This window comes from Suricata suricatta, chromosome 12, assembly GCF_006229205.1.
Source record: "Suricata suricatta isolate VVHF042 chromosome 12, meerkat_22Aug2017_6uvM2_HiC, whole genome shotgun sequence".
Classification (NCBI taxonomy): Eukaryota; Metazoa; Chordata; class Mammalia; order Carnivora; family Herpestidae; genus Suricata; species Suricata suricatta.
In genome coordinates this window covers 85,931,445-85,946,360 of record NC_043711.1, presented here as the reverse complement: position 1 = coordinate 85,946,360, position 14,916 = coordinate 85,931,445, and the positions used below count along the sequence as shown (strand labels likewise).

The window sequence follows — 14,916 nt, the reverse complement described above, 5'->3', positions numbered from 1 at the left end:
CTCACGGCAAAGCTGGGACTCCGGACCCTCCAAGCGCGGACCCCTCCAGTTCCCAGCAAATCCTGCACCTGACATCAAGGAGGCTGTTCTTTCCCAAGTTTGTGTCTGGAGCGGTGATACCAAGAGCACACTGGCTCCTGAGGGTTGGAGATGCTTGTCTGATTGCTTAATACATACTGTCAGGGGATTCTCCGGGCTGTGCGGCATGGTGAAACTATTTGGGATTTTGAGCCCCAGATTAACAACGAGCAAATGGGAAGTCCAGGGATACGAAAGGGTTCGTTAAAAGTTATACAGCAGGATGAGATGGTTCCTAGCTCAGGTCCTGTCTGCTGAAAGACTGATTAACCTTATGTGGGGTGAAAGATGGGCTAGGATTAAGGCTTGGGCTTTGAACTTGAACCCTCAGTATTATTACACTTGTCTTTTCTCAGTTCTTTACTAATTCCCAATTTCTTTAAGCTTCATGGTATCTCAGGGCCTTTGCACATGCTGTTCCTTCTGTCTAGAACTCTGTTTCTTCCCCCACCCCCACCTCCACTCTTCACCTAATTCCTTACGCTTTTTAGATCTAGGCTTCTTTGTCCCTTCCTAGAGGACCAGCTCCAGGTTGGTTCCCTACCATTCCCAATGTCAACACTTGCCTTTGCCTCAATAGTTACCTCACTCAATTGTTCTTTTTTTTCTGTTTGTTTCTTGTCCACTAGATTATACATTACCCAAGGGCAGAGGCTCTGACTTATTCTGGCTCGGGGCTTGGACGCTGTTTGGTCAATGCATGGACAAATCCCAGATCATCCAACCAGAACTCATCTGGTTTCTAGTCTCCCTGCAAAGCAGAGCAACGACGGCTTGACCAAGGTCACAAAGCTGGTCATCATCTAGGAGAAGCAAGACCAGAACCCGCCAACAGCCACCATCACCTCTAAGTCTTGAGTTGAGCCGTCTTGATGGTGTGCCAGGCCGGCTTCACGGGGGAAGGACGCTGGGACAGACGCTCACTCCTTGCCACCAACTCTAAGAGGCAGATAACTGTCACCATCAGCGGCAGCGGCAGCAATAACGTCATCCCCATTTTACAGATGAGGAAACTCAGGCTTAGGACAGTACGTAACTTGCTCAAATCCCCCAACTGGGAAGTAGCCGAGGAGGAGACTCGAACCCATGGCGGATTCTCACCGTGTGTGCAGCGGCCGGGTGCGGCCTGGCTCCGCCCGCCGTCTGTGCAGCGGGGCTGAGAGGACGCAGGGGAGTGGTCAGAAAGGCGGCGGGCTGCCTGGCTCCTCTTGGCAGCCGCGAGGCCCGGAGGGGGCGCCTGCCTGTCATCCCGCGGGCGGGCGGGGCGCGGGCCGGCAGGCACAAAAGGGCCGCCGTCGCACCGCCCCGTCCCACGCGGGGAGCAGCGCTCCAACCCGGCCCTGCGGCCCGCTGCCGGTGGCCCACCTCGCCTCGCCCTGCCTCCAGCCTCCTCTGGCCCGCCGTCTCTCTCTGGCTCTCTCCCTGGGTCCCTGGCCTCCCCTTTCTCGGCCTGCCGGCTCGGCTCACTCCAGGGCTAGGCTGGGGCCGGTGCTGCGCCCCACAGACAGACTCCGGACCGACTGACCAGGCACCAGCTAGCGGAGCAGCCCGTCACCATGGTAACGCCTGCCAAGGCCCGGACCACCTGGCTCTGTCCTCTTTTGGTGGGGGTGTCCAGGGAAGACCCCGGCTTTTTACGCCGTGACCCTCATTACCTCACCACCGGTCTGTGTTAACTGGCCCCCGCCAGCTGGGGAATTGGGGTGGGGTGGGGTAGGAGTGCGGGGACCCCCTCTGGCCACGTCCTCTCTCCTCTCTGGGCCCCTTCCGCCCAGGCGCAAAGTGGATGAATAAGATTGGCTGACTTGGGAAATTCTGATGCCGCCCCAGCCCAGGCACAGATGGGAGCTGGGACCCTAGCCCTTGGGCCTTAGACGAAACGCTGGGTGCTGTCGCATTTGAGACTTGGGGCTGAGGGTCAGGTGTGCCCACCGTCTCCGCACAGGGTTTGGATGGAGACGGGGGTTGAAGGCCCTTCCCAGTCACACAGTACTGGGCAAAGTGGGCTAAGGGTGCCCAGTGGAGAGGGGGAAGCACTCACCAAAATTTAGGGTGCTTTTGCCACTTTAGGGCAGGGAAGTCAGATGCGCACATAGTCCTGACATGAGGTGGCAGCATGAATTGGGTGGGGAGGTGGGCCTAGGAGAGGGGGCACCTCCATACAGTGGCTTCCTCCCTGGCACCTCGATAAGGTTAGATGCTCTGGGAGGGGTGTGTGTGTGTGCGCGCGCGCGTGCACGTGCACCTTGCACATGCCAGTATCTGGGAACAGGGGATGAGAGAAAAGTCTGTTTTCAGGGAATCCCAGCCCAGCTCCGAACAACCCAGGAGCCCCAGGCGGATTCGCAGGACCAGTGGGGATTTGGAAAAGGGCTGTGAAGACAGGCCAAGGCTTTAGCCCCTTGGCTGTGATCGACACGTTGAATGTGTGTGGGTTTTCACTAGGTGCATGTTCACACACAGATTTCTATTTAGAGACATGTATGCACATGGGCAGCACACACCAAAGCGTGTTCCACTGACTTACGTGAATCCACGTGCCCTGTCTCACACACAAGCCTTATCCACCTGCTCTGTTTACTGCTAAACTATGGGCACACACCTGCGTATATGCCACAGACATGTTGCAAAGCCAGGCTGCTAAATCTGCACAGCGGCAGGACAGGTGCACTCACACATTGCTCTTGGAGCTGTTTGACAGTAATCTTCGTAAACTGGGGATTCACCTCTCCCCACAGGCAAGGCCCTGTGCTGTGGGATTTACATGCAGGAGTTTGTGTAGCTCACAGCAGCTCTCAGAATAGACCCGCTGGTGTCTCCACCCCCACAGATGGGGACCTGAAGCTCTGGGAGCTTCAGGGGCTGCCCAAGGTCACCTAGCCAGAAAGCAGGAGGTAGGCTAGCCTGAATTCTGAACTTGCAGTCAGCTGTCATGGCTGCCCCAGAGTCACGCCTGCATCAAGCAGTGTTTGTTAAACTTTACCTAATTTAGGACCTAACACAGTGATTCCTTTTAAAATCCAGAAATTCTTTGCTGAACACCAGACCCTCAGATCAAGAGTCAATTCCTTGGGCGGCTCCTTGAAAAGGTGGAGCAACTCTTTCCTGAATAGTAATGATGGACAGATTTTCCTCCCACGTTTGTCACCTACCTACCTCTCTGCTCTCAGCTCTGTACTTCAGCTGCTCTGACATTGGTTCAGAGCCTCCTATGTTTCATGCTCCCTCCTGCCACAGGGACTTTGCATATGCTGCCCCTCCTGGGTGGCACCCTTTCCCCTAAAGAATTCTTATTTATCCTATAAATCTCCATCCCAATATCATGTCTTCAGGAAAGTCCCTCTCTAGCATGTCATGTATCTTTCCTTCATGGCCCCACCACAGTTGTCCTGTTCATAGGATGATTTGATTAAAGGCTATCTGGTGTTCTGGGGCAGCCCAGTGTCAGGGCATCTTAGGGCAAAGGGGCTTTGGCTTGGTCCAGGGTTCACGTTCCCGATATTTTAGTATCATCATAAAATTGTTTTGATTCTTCTCTTACTGGATAAGGTGTTATAAAGAAATATCAAAACTCACTACTTATTATTTGCTTAGTATTTCTCTTTTAATCAACTTACTTTATAAACGTAAAGATAGATTTATGTATTTTTTAATGTTTATTTATTTTTGAAAGAAAGAGACAGAGCATGAGCAGGGGAGGGGCAGAGAGAGGGAGACGCAGAATCCGAAGCAGGCTCCAGGCTCTGAGCTGTCGGCACAGAACCCGATGTGGGGCTCGAACTCACAGACTGTGAGATCATGACCTGAGCCAAAGTCAGACTCCCAACCGATTGTCCCGACTTAAAGTTACATTTAAATAAGACATTTTATATCACGACCTTGAAAAAATCTATATCCATTGTCACAAATACAAAGTAAAATGTATACAATGTATACAATGAAGGCAAATTTGTATCAGTAAATTCTGGCTGGTTGAGGTTGTCTGGATGATTCCAAACCAGAGGACTGCTTTCTTTTTGAGTGTCTTAAGAGGTTATTTTAAGATACACTGACACTGAACTAAGACTTTCTCTGTGCTATCGTGAGGACCGGACAAGAGTTGGGGTAACTTTCTGTGGTTTCAACACAGAGTGCATGTCCTTCCCAACTCATCTTGTGGCTACCTGTCATCCCATCCCATGCTGTGAGAAAAACTGGTTGAATCCAATTTAATTCATTTAACATTGCCAAATTACTTACTTCATGGTGATCCCCCAAGGAACCTGCTGTGTGCTGGGCCCTGTGTAAGGACCAGAATGAGAGGAGAATACGCCCTGGACCCTGGCCTGGGGCTTGCAAGACCCACTAGCTATTTCCAGGCTGCAGGATGGGTGGTGGGAATCCCCCTCTTTGCCTGCAGTCGTGTCATGAAAAGAAAGGACATGCGGGTTGAGTGGGGCTCTGAAGGGTGGGAAGGAGCTGGCCCAATCCAGGGAGGGGCGCAGCATGAGTTCAGGCAGTGCTTGCTTGCTTGCTTGCTCTCTTAATGTTTATTTATTTTTGAGAGAGAGAGAGAGAGAGAGAGAGACAGCATTAGCAGGGGATGGACGGAGATAGAGAGAGGGAGACACAGGATCCAAAGACAGGCTCCAGGCTCTGAGCTAGCTGTCAGCACATAGCCGGTCGTGGGGCTTGAACCCATGAACTGTGAGATCATGACCTGAGCCAAAGTCAGATGCTTAACAGACTGAGCCACCCAGGTGCCCCTCATGCAGTGCTTTCAAAGTGGGGCACCTACTATGGGTCCCAGGGGTGGGGGGAGACTTTAGACAAACATTTACTATTTTACAATTTTTCATCTGCATGTTAGGAAGTGATTTAAGCAGCACAAATACAGGATAATAAATAAAAATCAATGGATTTAAGTCGGAAGCAAATTGACAAAAAGACAAGTGTGAAGTAATAATCAATATCAAGTAAAATAAATTAGAATATGTAAACAGCAAGCAAAACTCATGTGTGTGGCACACAGGTGATTGGGAAACCCCAGGCCAGAGTGTTAACTTTGTTAGAAGAAGTAGGAAAGGTGTGGACTGATGGCAGGGGGAGCCACTCAGGATCATTGAGCAATAGAAGGTCACAATTGAGTCTGTGTGTTAAAAGGCCATTGTGGTGGCCAAAGGAGAGCCTGGCCTGGTGGTAGGGAGCAGGGGGAGGGGCGGGAGAGCTGGTTGTTGTGTGTGCATGCTGATACCCCAGCCCTACCATTTACTGGTGGCAGAGAGCCTTGGGCTCAGTTTCTTAACCTATGAAATGGGAATAATACCCATCCCATAGAATTATTGGGAGAAGAAAATAAAACAATATTAATGAAAGGGGGCACCTGGGTGGCTCAGTTGGTGAAGTGTCTGACTTTGGCTCAGGTCATGCTCTCACAGCCCATGAATTCAAGCCCGAGTCGAACTCTGTGCTGACAGCTCAGAGCCTGGAGCCTGCTTTGGATTCTGTGTCTCCCTCTCTCTCTCCCCTTCCTCTACTTGCTGTCTCTCTCTCTCTCTCTCTCAAAAATAAATAAACATTAAAAAAATTAAATATTAATAAGAGAATGGGAAGTGCTCAGGATAAACCCTGACAACAGAAGTTGGCTTAGTGAGAGGCTCTAGTTATAAGGGCTTTTATCATTGTGTTTTTTGGGGGGGAGACAGTGAGCTCCAAAGCAGAGGCAAGGGGGACAGGGAGCGAGGAGAGCAAACACGGAATGAAGCCACAGACGGTGAAGCGACATGCTCAAGCTCACCCAGATGACACATGACAGAGCTGGACTTGAATGTGCGTCTCCGAACACCTACTTGCTTCTCAGTTCACTGCATCTGAGCTGTTTTTCCAGTTTCTGAAAAATTTTTTTTAATAAGGAGCCAATTCTTACTCCTACCTCCACCCACACACAAATAAAAGGGGTTTAAAGCACGAGAAGTTTTAGTTGGACGCAACCAACTACTTCCTGGCAGCCAGGGCAGCAGAACCCTGGTTTTAGAGTCTCCAGCCTGGAGAAGTTCAAGAGCAATGCCCCAGGAAGTTGAGCCTGGCGCCCACAAGTTGATACCCATTGGGCTGTATCTGGCTCACAGATGTGTTTGGTTTGGCCAACCTTTAAAACATCAGGAGGTTTTACTAAAATATCAGCAGATCCAGCAATGCTGGGCAGAGCCGACACTCGGCAGGAGCTGACGAGGTGGCTGCGTGTGTCATCCCATCCCTCCCTATTGCTTCCCGGACCCCGGGGCCGACTGTGAAGGACCCTCACCAAGGGTCTAGAGGGGTTATGTTTTCACACTTGGCCTTCTTTGGTCTTCCCTGTCACCTGTTGGTCCCCTGCAAGCATTTGTGTCTGTGTCTGGTTTAGATTCCTCCTGGGCTGAGTAGAGAGATGGATGAGACAGATCTTTTTAAATTTTCCCACCAGTTGAGGATTAACTGGTCCCATTGAGAAACCACGGCCCAGCTCCGAATCTTCTGGAACCCGATTATACCTTGAATTCTAGAATGGCCCAGCTGGAAGGACCCTTAGAGATAGAGAAGTCCAGTGCTCCCATTTTACAGATGGGGAAATTGAGGCCACGGTCACCCCGTGAATCAAGGGTGGAATATCACCTTCCCTAGATGTGTCTGCTATGGAGTGTCCCCGGACACTGCCTACCTCTGCTTTTCCCAGCCCTCTGTCTTCCCAAGCTAGGAGGTGCTGATGCTAAGTGATGCAAAAAAGCTTTGTCTCTTGGCGTCTATGGCTAAATCTGGGCCTTTAAGAAGAGTTCAGTACACATCTCAGAAAGCCCAGCTAACAACATCTGGTGAGACCATTTAAAAAGGGAACAGGCCTTAAAAGCACACACAATTGCCCTTTTATTTCCCCCCTTGATTCTAAGAGCTACACAGGCTAGTTACAGAACATTTGGAAAATCCAGCAAACTATGAAGAAAATTAAAACGGTGCCTTGCAAGCCCCCTGCCCCTCACAGCGCTCTGGGGTGGCTGCAGTTAACACTTTATTTCATGGCCTCTTGGCTTACACACGTTTTTATGCAATGGAGATCACACCGCATGGGGATTTTACTTTTAAAAACTTCCAACAGTCAGGAGAGTAGGTACCTTTGGGGTGAAGGAGTCGCCTGCGAGGAAGGTGGTGAGATCCTGTGAGGTCTGGGGAGTGGCCACGGGGATAGGCACATAGGTAAAGACGCATCAACCTTGTTTATTTTACTTTGTAAAGTAATAATTGAGGCTTATTGCAAAAGATTGACACAGAGTTATAGAAACCCCCTTACTCCCCACTCCTCCCATGCCCAGAGGGAACCACTGGGGACAGACACTTTTCTATATGACCTTGAGCTCCATACCGGGGTCCCCGCGTCCACCCAGAAGGCCCCTGGGCATCACACAGGGTTCTGTGCCATCCCCCCCCCCCCCCGGGGGCTCCTTCCCTGCTGCCTGGGAGGGGCTGGAGGGCTGCTGACTCTGGCTTGTCTCACCTTCCCCTCTCCAGCTTCACGCTGGCTTCTGGCGAGGAACTGTTAAAGGCCCAGCCTGGCTACACTCACTGGGAAGGAATGGAAACACGTCGCTTAAGTTTCATGGAAATCATTTTGAGGGGCCCACGTCTGGCCAACAGTGTTTGGGTTTCTGCGGTCCCAGGCTGGGCTGCCCAATTGGTTTTGAGGGGAGAGTGGCAAGTTTTCCTTCCTGCAGGCTCCTGGGCTTGTTATCCTCGTCCTTGGACAGCTTATGAACCTCTGGGATGCAGGCCCGTAGCAGGTAAATGCTCTGGCCAACAGCCTGTAGTCCCCTTCACTTGGAACATTCTTGTTTTTTACTGGCTGCCCCTTAAATGGTTACAGTGTGTGGCCAGTGAGCCAATTTGTGAACGCCAAGGGCGTCCCATCTGCGCACTTTGGTCTGCGAGAAGTAAACAACTTCTTCAGGCCCCACTTGAAACACTGCAAGACAGGCAGCTGGGAAGGCCACCCAGAGGGCTGGCGGCTGCTGGGGGCCCCATGACAGGCAAGGCACTGGGGGAAGGGGGAGAGCGCAGACCTGACCGGCCAGGACTGGGCTGGATGCCGGCTCTGTCTTTCCCCGCCTCTCCGTGGTGTTGGACAAGATCAGCTTCAGCTCCTTTATCTGCAAAGTGGGACGGTCCTTCTCTGCTCCAGTCCCATCATGCAGCGAAGCAAGAGAATGTGCGCATAGGGCCTGGTGTCCGGCAGGTGCCTGGAGGCTGCTGCTCTTCTCGGGGTAACGGTAGTGGGTTTGGGCAGGGACCAATAGGGGGACACGTCTTCACACAGAGGCTGGGACTCTAGCTTGGGTGACAGGAAGAGTAAAAATAAAAAACAATCACAATAGATGGTAGTGCCTTTTCCTTTTCATGGGACCCCTGCATCTGCAGGTCCATCATGTGAGCAAGATAGGATAATTCTAGAATCCCCGTTTGTAGATGGGGAAACTGAGGTGTGTCGTGGCCGCGGTGGTTTAGTGCTATTGCCCAAAGGTTGGCATGCAGGCCATGGTGGGGACACAGGCTGTCACAGACTGGAGCTAAATAACACGGGGCCATGTGGTGGGAGACTCGGTCCCTTTAAATTTCCCTCTGATCTTCTGAGGACCCGCAGAGAAAACCCTCCTCTCACAGTAAGATGTGAGCCTTCAGGGGGTGAGCAGGTGTCCTAGAATTTAACTCAGAAAATTTATTTGTTCTCATTGCTTACTTTTTCTTTTAAAAAGAATTTGTTTTGGGGGTGCCTGGGTGGCTCAGTTGGTTTGGTGTCCAACTCAGGTCATGATCTCGCGGCTTATGGGTTCGAGCCCCGCATCAGGCTCTGTGCTGACCGCTCAAGCCTGAAGCCTGCTTCGGATTCTATGTCTCCCTCTCTCTCTGTCCCTCCCCCGCTCATGCTCTGTTCCCCCCTCTCTCTCAAAAATAAATAAACATAAAAAAAAGAATTTATTTTTATAGAACTAGAACAGTAAAGATGGGATATATTTTACGTAATCAATGTGTATTCATTATATAGTTATATAGTACATTGTTTATGTAAATATACACTTACCTAAGGTATATCCTCTAGCTCTGTAGTAAGTATAGACAATAAACACAAATAAAATACTATAAAAACCGCCCAATGCATCATTATGTTTGGAGTTCCATTCTATTTATACCAGTTGATGCTGATTTTTCCATTTAAAGTGGTGACAGCCCTAAAAAATGGCCACAAACATGGCAGTGGTGGCTGTGGTTGAGTGAGCACCTGCTGAGTGCTGGGCCTGGGCAGAGACCCCGTGTGGCCTTCCTCATCGGTCTCGCTCGGCTCTTTAAGGCAGGTACAACCACTGGCTCAGCCTTCCCGATGACGAAGTGGAAGCAGAGTGCTAAGCCCCTTGCCAGCTCCCATAGCCAGGAAGTGGCCGAGCTGGGATTTGAACACGGGCGGGCTGGCCGAATTCTCATCACCAGTATGGGGACATCGAGTTTCCACTTAAAATGCAGTTAGGTACGCTTTTAAACTGTGGGTGCATTTAAAAAAAAAACAAAGCAGGAAATGCTCATAGTACAAATGGTACTTGGATCTGCTAAAATTCATGAAGATGCCGGTGAATGATTAAATTTCCAAAAAACAAGATGAAACAAACCTAGCCCAACACAAGGTGCACACGAGGAAAGAGGCCCAAAGAGGGCAGACACCTACCCCAGGCGGCACAGTGAAGGGGAACCGAGGAAAGCCAGTCCCCGGGAGAGGCTGGGTGGAGTGGGGAGGGCGCATGGCAGGGGAGGGGTGCGACTTACTTGACTTAGTGTGTCTGTGTGTCCACAGATGTCAGACGGGGTCCTCTAACTCTGGGTCCCCGTTCCCACTGCCGTCCTCAGGACTGCATGGCTGGGGGCGGGTAATGATTGGGGTTTTGCCTTGCTTTGGGGGGGAAGAGCATTAGAAGAGGTCACCAGGCCAGGTGAGCCTTTCCCTATTCTGCCAAAGGGAAGGCTCCCCGCCCCCGGCACCTCAGTGTGAAAACAACCTCCCTGGGCACAGGCAGCTCTGACAGGTGCCTGCCTGGAGTACATCAGCCCCATCGCGTTTACCCCATGTCGGTGGCAAGCCCCTCCTTCCTTCAGAGTGGGGTCTGTGGACATTCATCCATTCCTTCTACAAATAGTGTGGGTGCTGGGGACAGAGTGGTGACAGGGACATTTGTCCAAATGCCGTGGGCAGGCGCCCCTGTTTTACAGCCTCCTGGCGTTGGGCTCTTGCTCCGGTAGAACAGCGCTCCTGAGTCCTTGTTCAATCTCCCTGACTCAAGGGGCCTCGTCTGTAGAAAATGACTTTTCTGTCCTAAATCAGCTCCCTTTATGCTGGAATCTTATTTATTCTCATCTTTCCTTACGTCTCTCCATGACAGAGGGACCCACAGTGAGCAGCCAGTCAAGCCAACAAGAATGGCTTCCATTAGGCTCTTGAAGAGTTGAAAACCATCACCCGTGGGTTCTCTTACTATACTTGGTGGGAAACCTCTGGTCTTGTCCAGGCTGTTTTATGGATGGAAAATGTGGTTCGGAGAGGGACATTTGTCTGTCCTTTCACAACATTGATTCAGCCCTTATTTTGGCCCAAGCCCTGTGCCAGGAACGGGAGACCCCGAGGAAGAGAGGCCGATGGCTGCTGTGTATGGTAGTTTCTGTCGCTGCTGTGAGTGGTCACAGACTCGGTTAAAGCAGCGTGAGTGATCGTCTTGCAGTTCTGTAGCTCGGAGGTCCAACACGGGGCTCCCTGGGCTTATATCAAGGTGTGGGCGAGCTGAATTCCTCTCTGGAGACTCCAAAGGAGAATCTGTTCGCTTTTTCCAGCATCTAGGAACAGCCTGTGTCCCTGACTCTTCCTCCATTTTTAAAGCCAGGGATATCACATCTCTCGGGTCCTTCTTTCATCACATTCCCCCGACTCTCACCTCTTCTGTGTCCTCTCCCACTTTGGAGGACCCTTGCGATTGAGTGGGGCCCACCTGGATAACCCAGGGTACTGTTGAGCCCTATTTTAGGGCCAGTTGATTGCTGATGATTATTTTATCTGAATAATGATGATTTTTTATCTGAAGCTTCCATTCCTTTCTGCTTAATGAGGCAACATATTGACAGGTTTTGAAGTTTAGGATGCGGGTGCCTTTGGGGAGCATTATACTGCTTAGCATTCCTGTCGTCAGGGAGGCCAGAGTCCTTGAGGGGGATGACAACCAGTGTGGAAGCTGCCATGACAGGGGGGCCATAGAAGCCCAGGAAAGGGGGACACCTGACTCGGGTGGTGTGGAGGAGGGAAGCCAGAGAAAATGCCGTGGAACGGATAAGGGCTGACCTGAATCTTGGTGGGTGAGAAGGAGTTAACCAGGTGGAGAGGGAGCAGGAGTGGGAGGCATCCCAGAAGGAAGGTACAGCATGTGCAAAGGCCCAGGGGTGAGCAAGAGATTGGACGGCAATGATGAGGGGATGAGACAGAGGCCTGGGTCAGAGCGGGCACGGGGCAACAGGGTAGAGCGGGCAGGTTGGTGAGTCACAGGAGGTGAGACAGGTAGAGGACATGGCTGAGGATTGCGTGTGAGTAGAGGAGCCAGTAGGAGGGGCAGGATGACGAGCAGAGTTCTGGGAGTCTGAGTCGTCCGTGGGGCCATTGCTGAGGTAGGGACATCACGGAGTAGGGTAGGGAGGTATTGAGTTGGGTTTGATGTGTTGATGGTCTGTGCCCGTGGACCTCTAGAGAGGCATCCCAGCTGGTTATGTGAGTCTGGATATAGGAACTCACATAGCAGTTATATTAACTTCTATTAATCAGTTACTGCCACATAACAACCACCCCAGAACTCAGTGGTAAAAAGCAACAATTATTTGTTATCATTCACACACCTGCGTGCTGACGCACCCACATGCTGACTGCAGGCTGGGCTACAGCTGTAGATTGAAGGTCTGCAGGTCTGTCAGATGGTGGGACTTAGAGAAGCTGAGCTCCCCTTTCCTTCTGGCCCTGACCTGAACCTCCCCTCTTATTATCCTCTGCTCTGCCTTGAACCTGTGGATGACATTGAGCAAAGACCTGCAGGAGGTGAGGGAATGAGGATGTCTTGAGGAAGAGTATTCTAGGCAGAGGGAACAGCCGGTGCAAAGGCCCTGGGATGGAATGGTGCCCACGGTGTTAGGGGAACAGGAAAGAAGGCCAATGTGGCTGGAGGGGAGGCTTGAGGGGTGGAGGTAGGAGAGGAGGCCAGAGAATTCGCAGGGGCCTTAGTCATACAGGGCCCAGAAGGTCATGGGAAGTGACCATTACCCTTATTATTGCTGCCACCACCACTTTTCATACTCTCCTGCTATCCCCCACAGGACCCCCCATCCCTGGACACAGCCATTCAGCACGCCCTGGCCTGCCTCTATCCCCCGTTTGAGGCCACGGCGCCCACCATCCTGGGGCAGGTCTTCCGACTCCTGGATTCTGACTTCCAAGGGGATGGGCTGAGCTTCCTCTTGGATTTCCTCATTCCTGCCAAGCGCCTGTGTGAGCAAGTGCGAGAAGCAGCCTGTGTAAGTTGGAAGGGACAGAGGGGCGGGGGGACGAGCTCTCCCAGAACTGCGGGGCTGGAGGTGAGCAGAGTAGGAGGTGGGCTGGTGAACCGAGGACATGGGTGGCTCTCCAGGTAACATCGCTTGCCCGAGGAAGACTTCAGTCAAGCAGGAGGTCCGTTCGACCCTGTGCTCTCTGACATCTAGAAGTCGATCACGTTTATGCTTTTACTAGCAGGGAGGAAGGCATCCTGTGTGATGGGCCCTCGGAGCTTGCCCTGGGGCTGGCATTGTGGGCATCACCAGGCTCCCTTGGCTGACGTGGGTCAGCTTCAGTGAAAATGGAAAATGTTCCAGATCTTTCCTGGAGCCCTTGAAGCCTCAGTACTCACTGTCTTCCCAGGAGACCCAGGTCTCAGGGAGGCCTGTCTAAGGCAAAGTGGAAGGAAAATTGCTTTAGGTATCAGTCTCATGGGCTGCAAGTAACAGATCCTTGCTCAGACCAGGACAAGGTAATCGGCCTCAGCCCCGAGTTCATACACCAATCAAACCCCTTAAGAGGTTTCTGTCTCTTGTCTCTGCTTCTCCTTGCTTGCCAACATCATTCTTTTTTATAATGTTTATTATTTATTTTTGAGAGAGACAGAGAGACAGAGCACAAGCAGGGGAGGGGCAGAGAGAGAGGGAGACAGAATCTGAAGCAAGCTCCAGGCTCTGAGCCATCAGCACAGAGCCCGACATGGGGCTCAAACTCATGAACTGTGAGATCATGACCTGAGCTGAAGTCAGATGCTTAACTGACTGAGCCACCCAGGCGCCCCTTGCCAACATCATTCTTACAGGCTAAGTGTCTCCACAAGGCTGGAGCCCAGGGCAGCCCTGGGATCAAATCTTGTCCTGGAAAGGAGAGAACTTTTCCCCATCAACTGCACATAGAAATGTTACAAGGAAGGATCCTGATTGGCCAGGCTGGGGTTCTATGTCCATCCCTGGACCAATCACTGCAGCCAGAGAAATGGAGCAGCAGGAGTGGCCAGGCTTGAATCATACCCTATGTCTACGGTCAGAGGTGGTGATTGTCTTAACGGTGGGGACAGGCTGTTGGAGACCAAATCCAAGAACTTGTGCACACCTTTCACGGATTGCTCTGCCATTAATGCCCAGTCCCCTGCTGCTCCCGGCTCAAGAATCACCAAGAGGGTCCTAAAAGGTCCTGCTGGCTCTCGTGCATCAGGGGCACGATATATCAGGAGCAAAAAGTAAGAGTGGAGGCTCTGTGCATCATTTCAGTGGTAGAAAGAAATCGAAGGTGGCAGCTCAAAGTTCAGGTTTTGGAGCCAGAACTAGAGATGGTTGGACCAGGAAGGAGACTGAGGTCATTCTTTTCAAGTGCTCAGAAGAGCTCCTGGCACACAGAAACAGCACCGTACATGGTCATGGTTACAGAGGGAAGACTCTCACTGAGCATGTGCTGCCGACTCCCACATATCCACTCAGACACTATTTCATGTATATCCTTTCCCTCCTGCCGCCTTCTCCATGACAAGCATTAGAAACTCCTGCTTCCCTTTTGTGGTCATTAAAACTACGTTTTCACGGTCTCCTTCCCTATTTCTCCCAGGAACAAGGGTCACAACGTTTTAATTTCTCTATTTTTAACTACTGGCGACTTTAATTATAATTATATGTGAATCCCTATCACCTCTAAGCCAGGAGTGGGATTAAGAGTTTGGCTTCAGGAGTCAGGTGCCCCAGGTTCAAATCCAGTCTCCATCACCGTGGAGCTGGGGGACCTGTGTCCCCACTCTGAGCTTCATTTTCCGTGGTGGGAAAGTGGGAATGTTACTAACACAGTCTCTGCCTCCTGGAGAGGACACGCACAGCGTAGCACAGAGCCAGGCAGGCGGGAGGTGCTCAGTAGCTGTTGGCTGTTCCTAGCGCACTCTCTCCTCTCTCCCTTGGAAGTAATGTGCCAACTTCAGTCTGTCCTTGTAACCGCGGCACCCAGAGGCAGCCAGCACCCTCAGAGGAAGTCCAGTGGGGATTAGGGACAGACACAGATGTCTGAGCTCATGCCCCCCCTGAGCCTCAGTTTCCTCATCTGTAAAGAGGACAGTGATGCCTGAACTCCCTGCCTCAACGAGTGAGTGTGAGGTTCAAATACGGTGATCGTGACCATCATCTCTATGGTGCATTGCTGTTTGCAAAATGCTGCCGGATTGTCCTGCCTCATTCAGTGAGGGGGCTGACAGCACATTGTCATCAGCAGGG

The 14,916-nt window shown here is 51.6% G+C and overlaps 1 protein-coding gene across 1 annotated transcript in view; it reads left to right on the top strand.

Annotated features, from left to right (window-relative positions):
• The first annotated feature begins 1,448 nt into the window (after window positions 1-1,448).
• The window catches only part of KIAA1755 (KIAA1755 ortholog), a 41,372-nt gene continuing 27,904 nt past the window's right edge, over window positions 1,449-14,916 (top strand). The window contains exons 1-2 of the mRNA XM_029917237.1: window positions 1,449-1,637; window positions 12,469-12,666. Coding sequence (XP_029773097.1) covers window positions 1,635-1,637; window positions 12,469-12,666 — 201 coding nt within the window. The 5' untranslated portion in view covers window positions 1,449-1,634. The remainder of the gene's footprint in view (window positions 1,638-12,468; window positions 12,667-14,916) is intronic.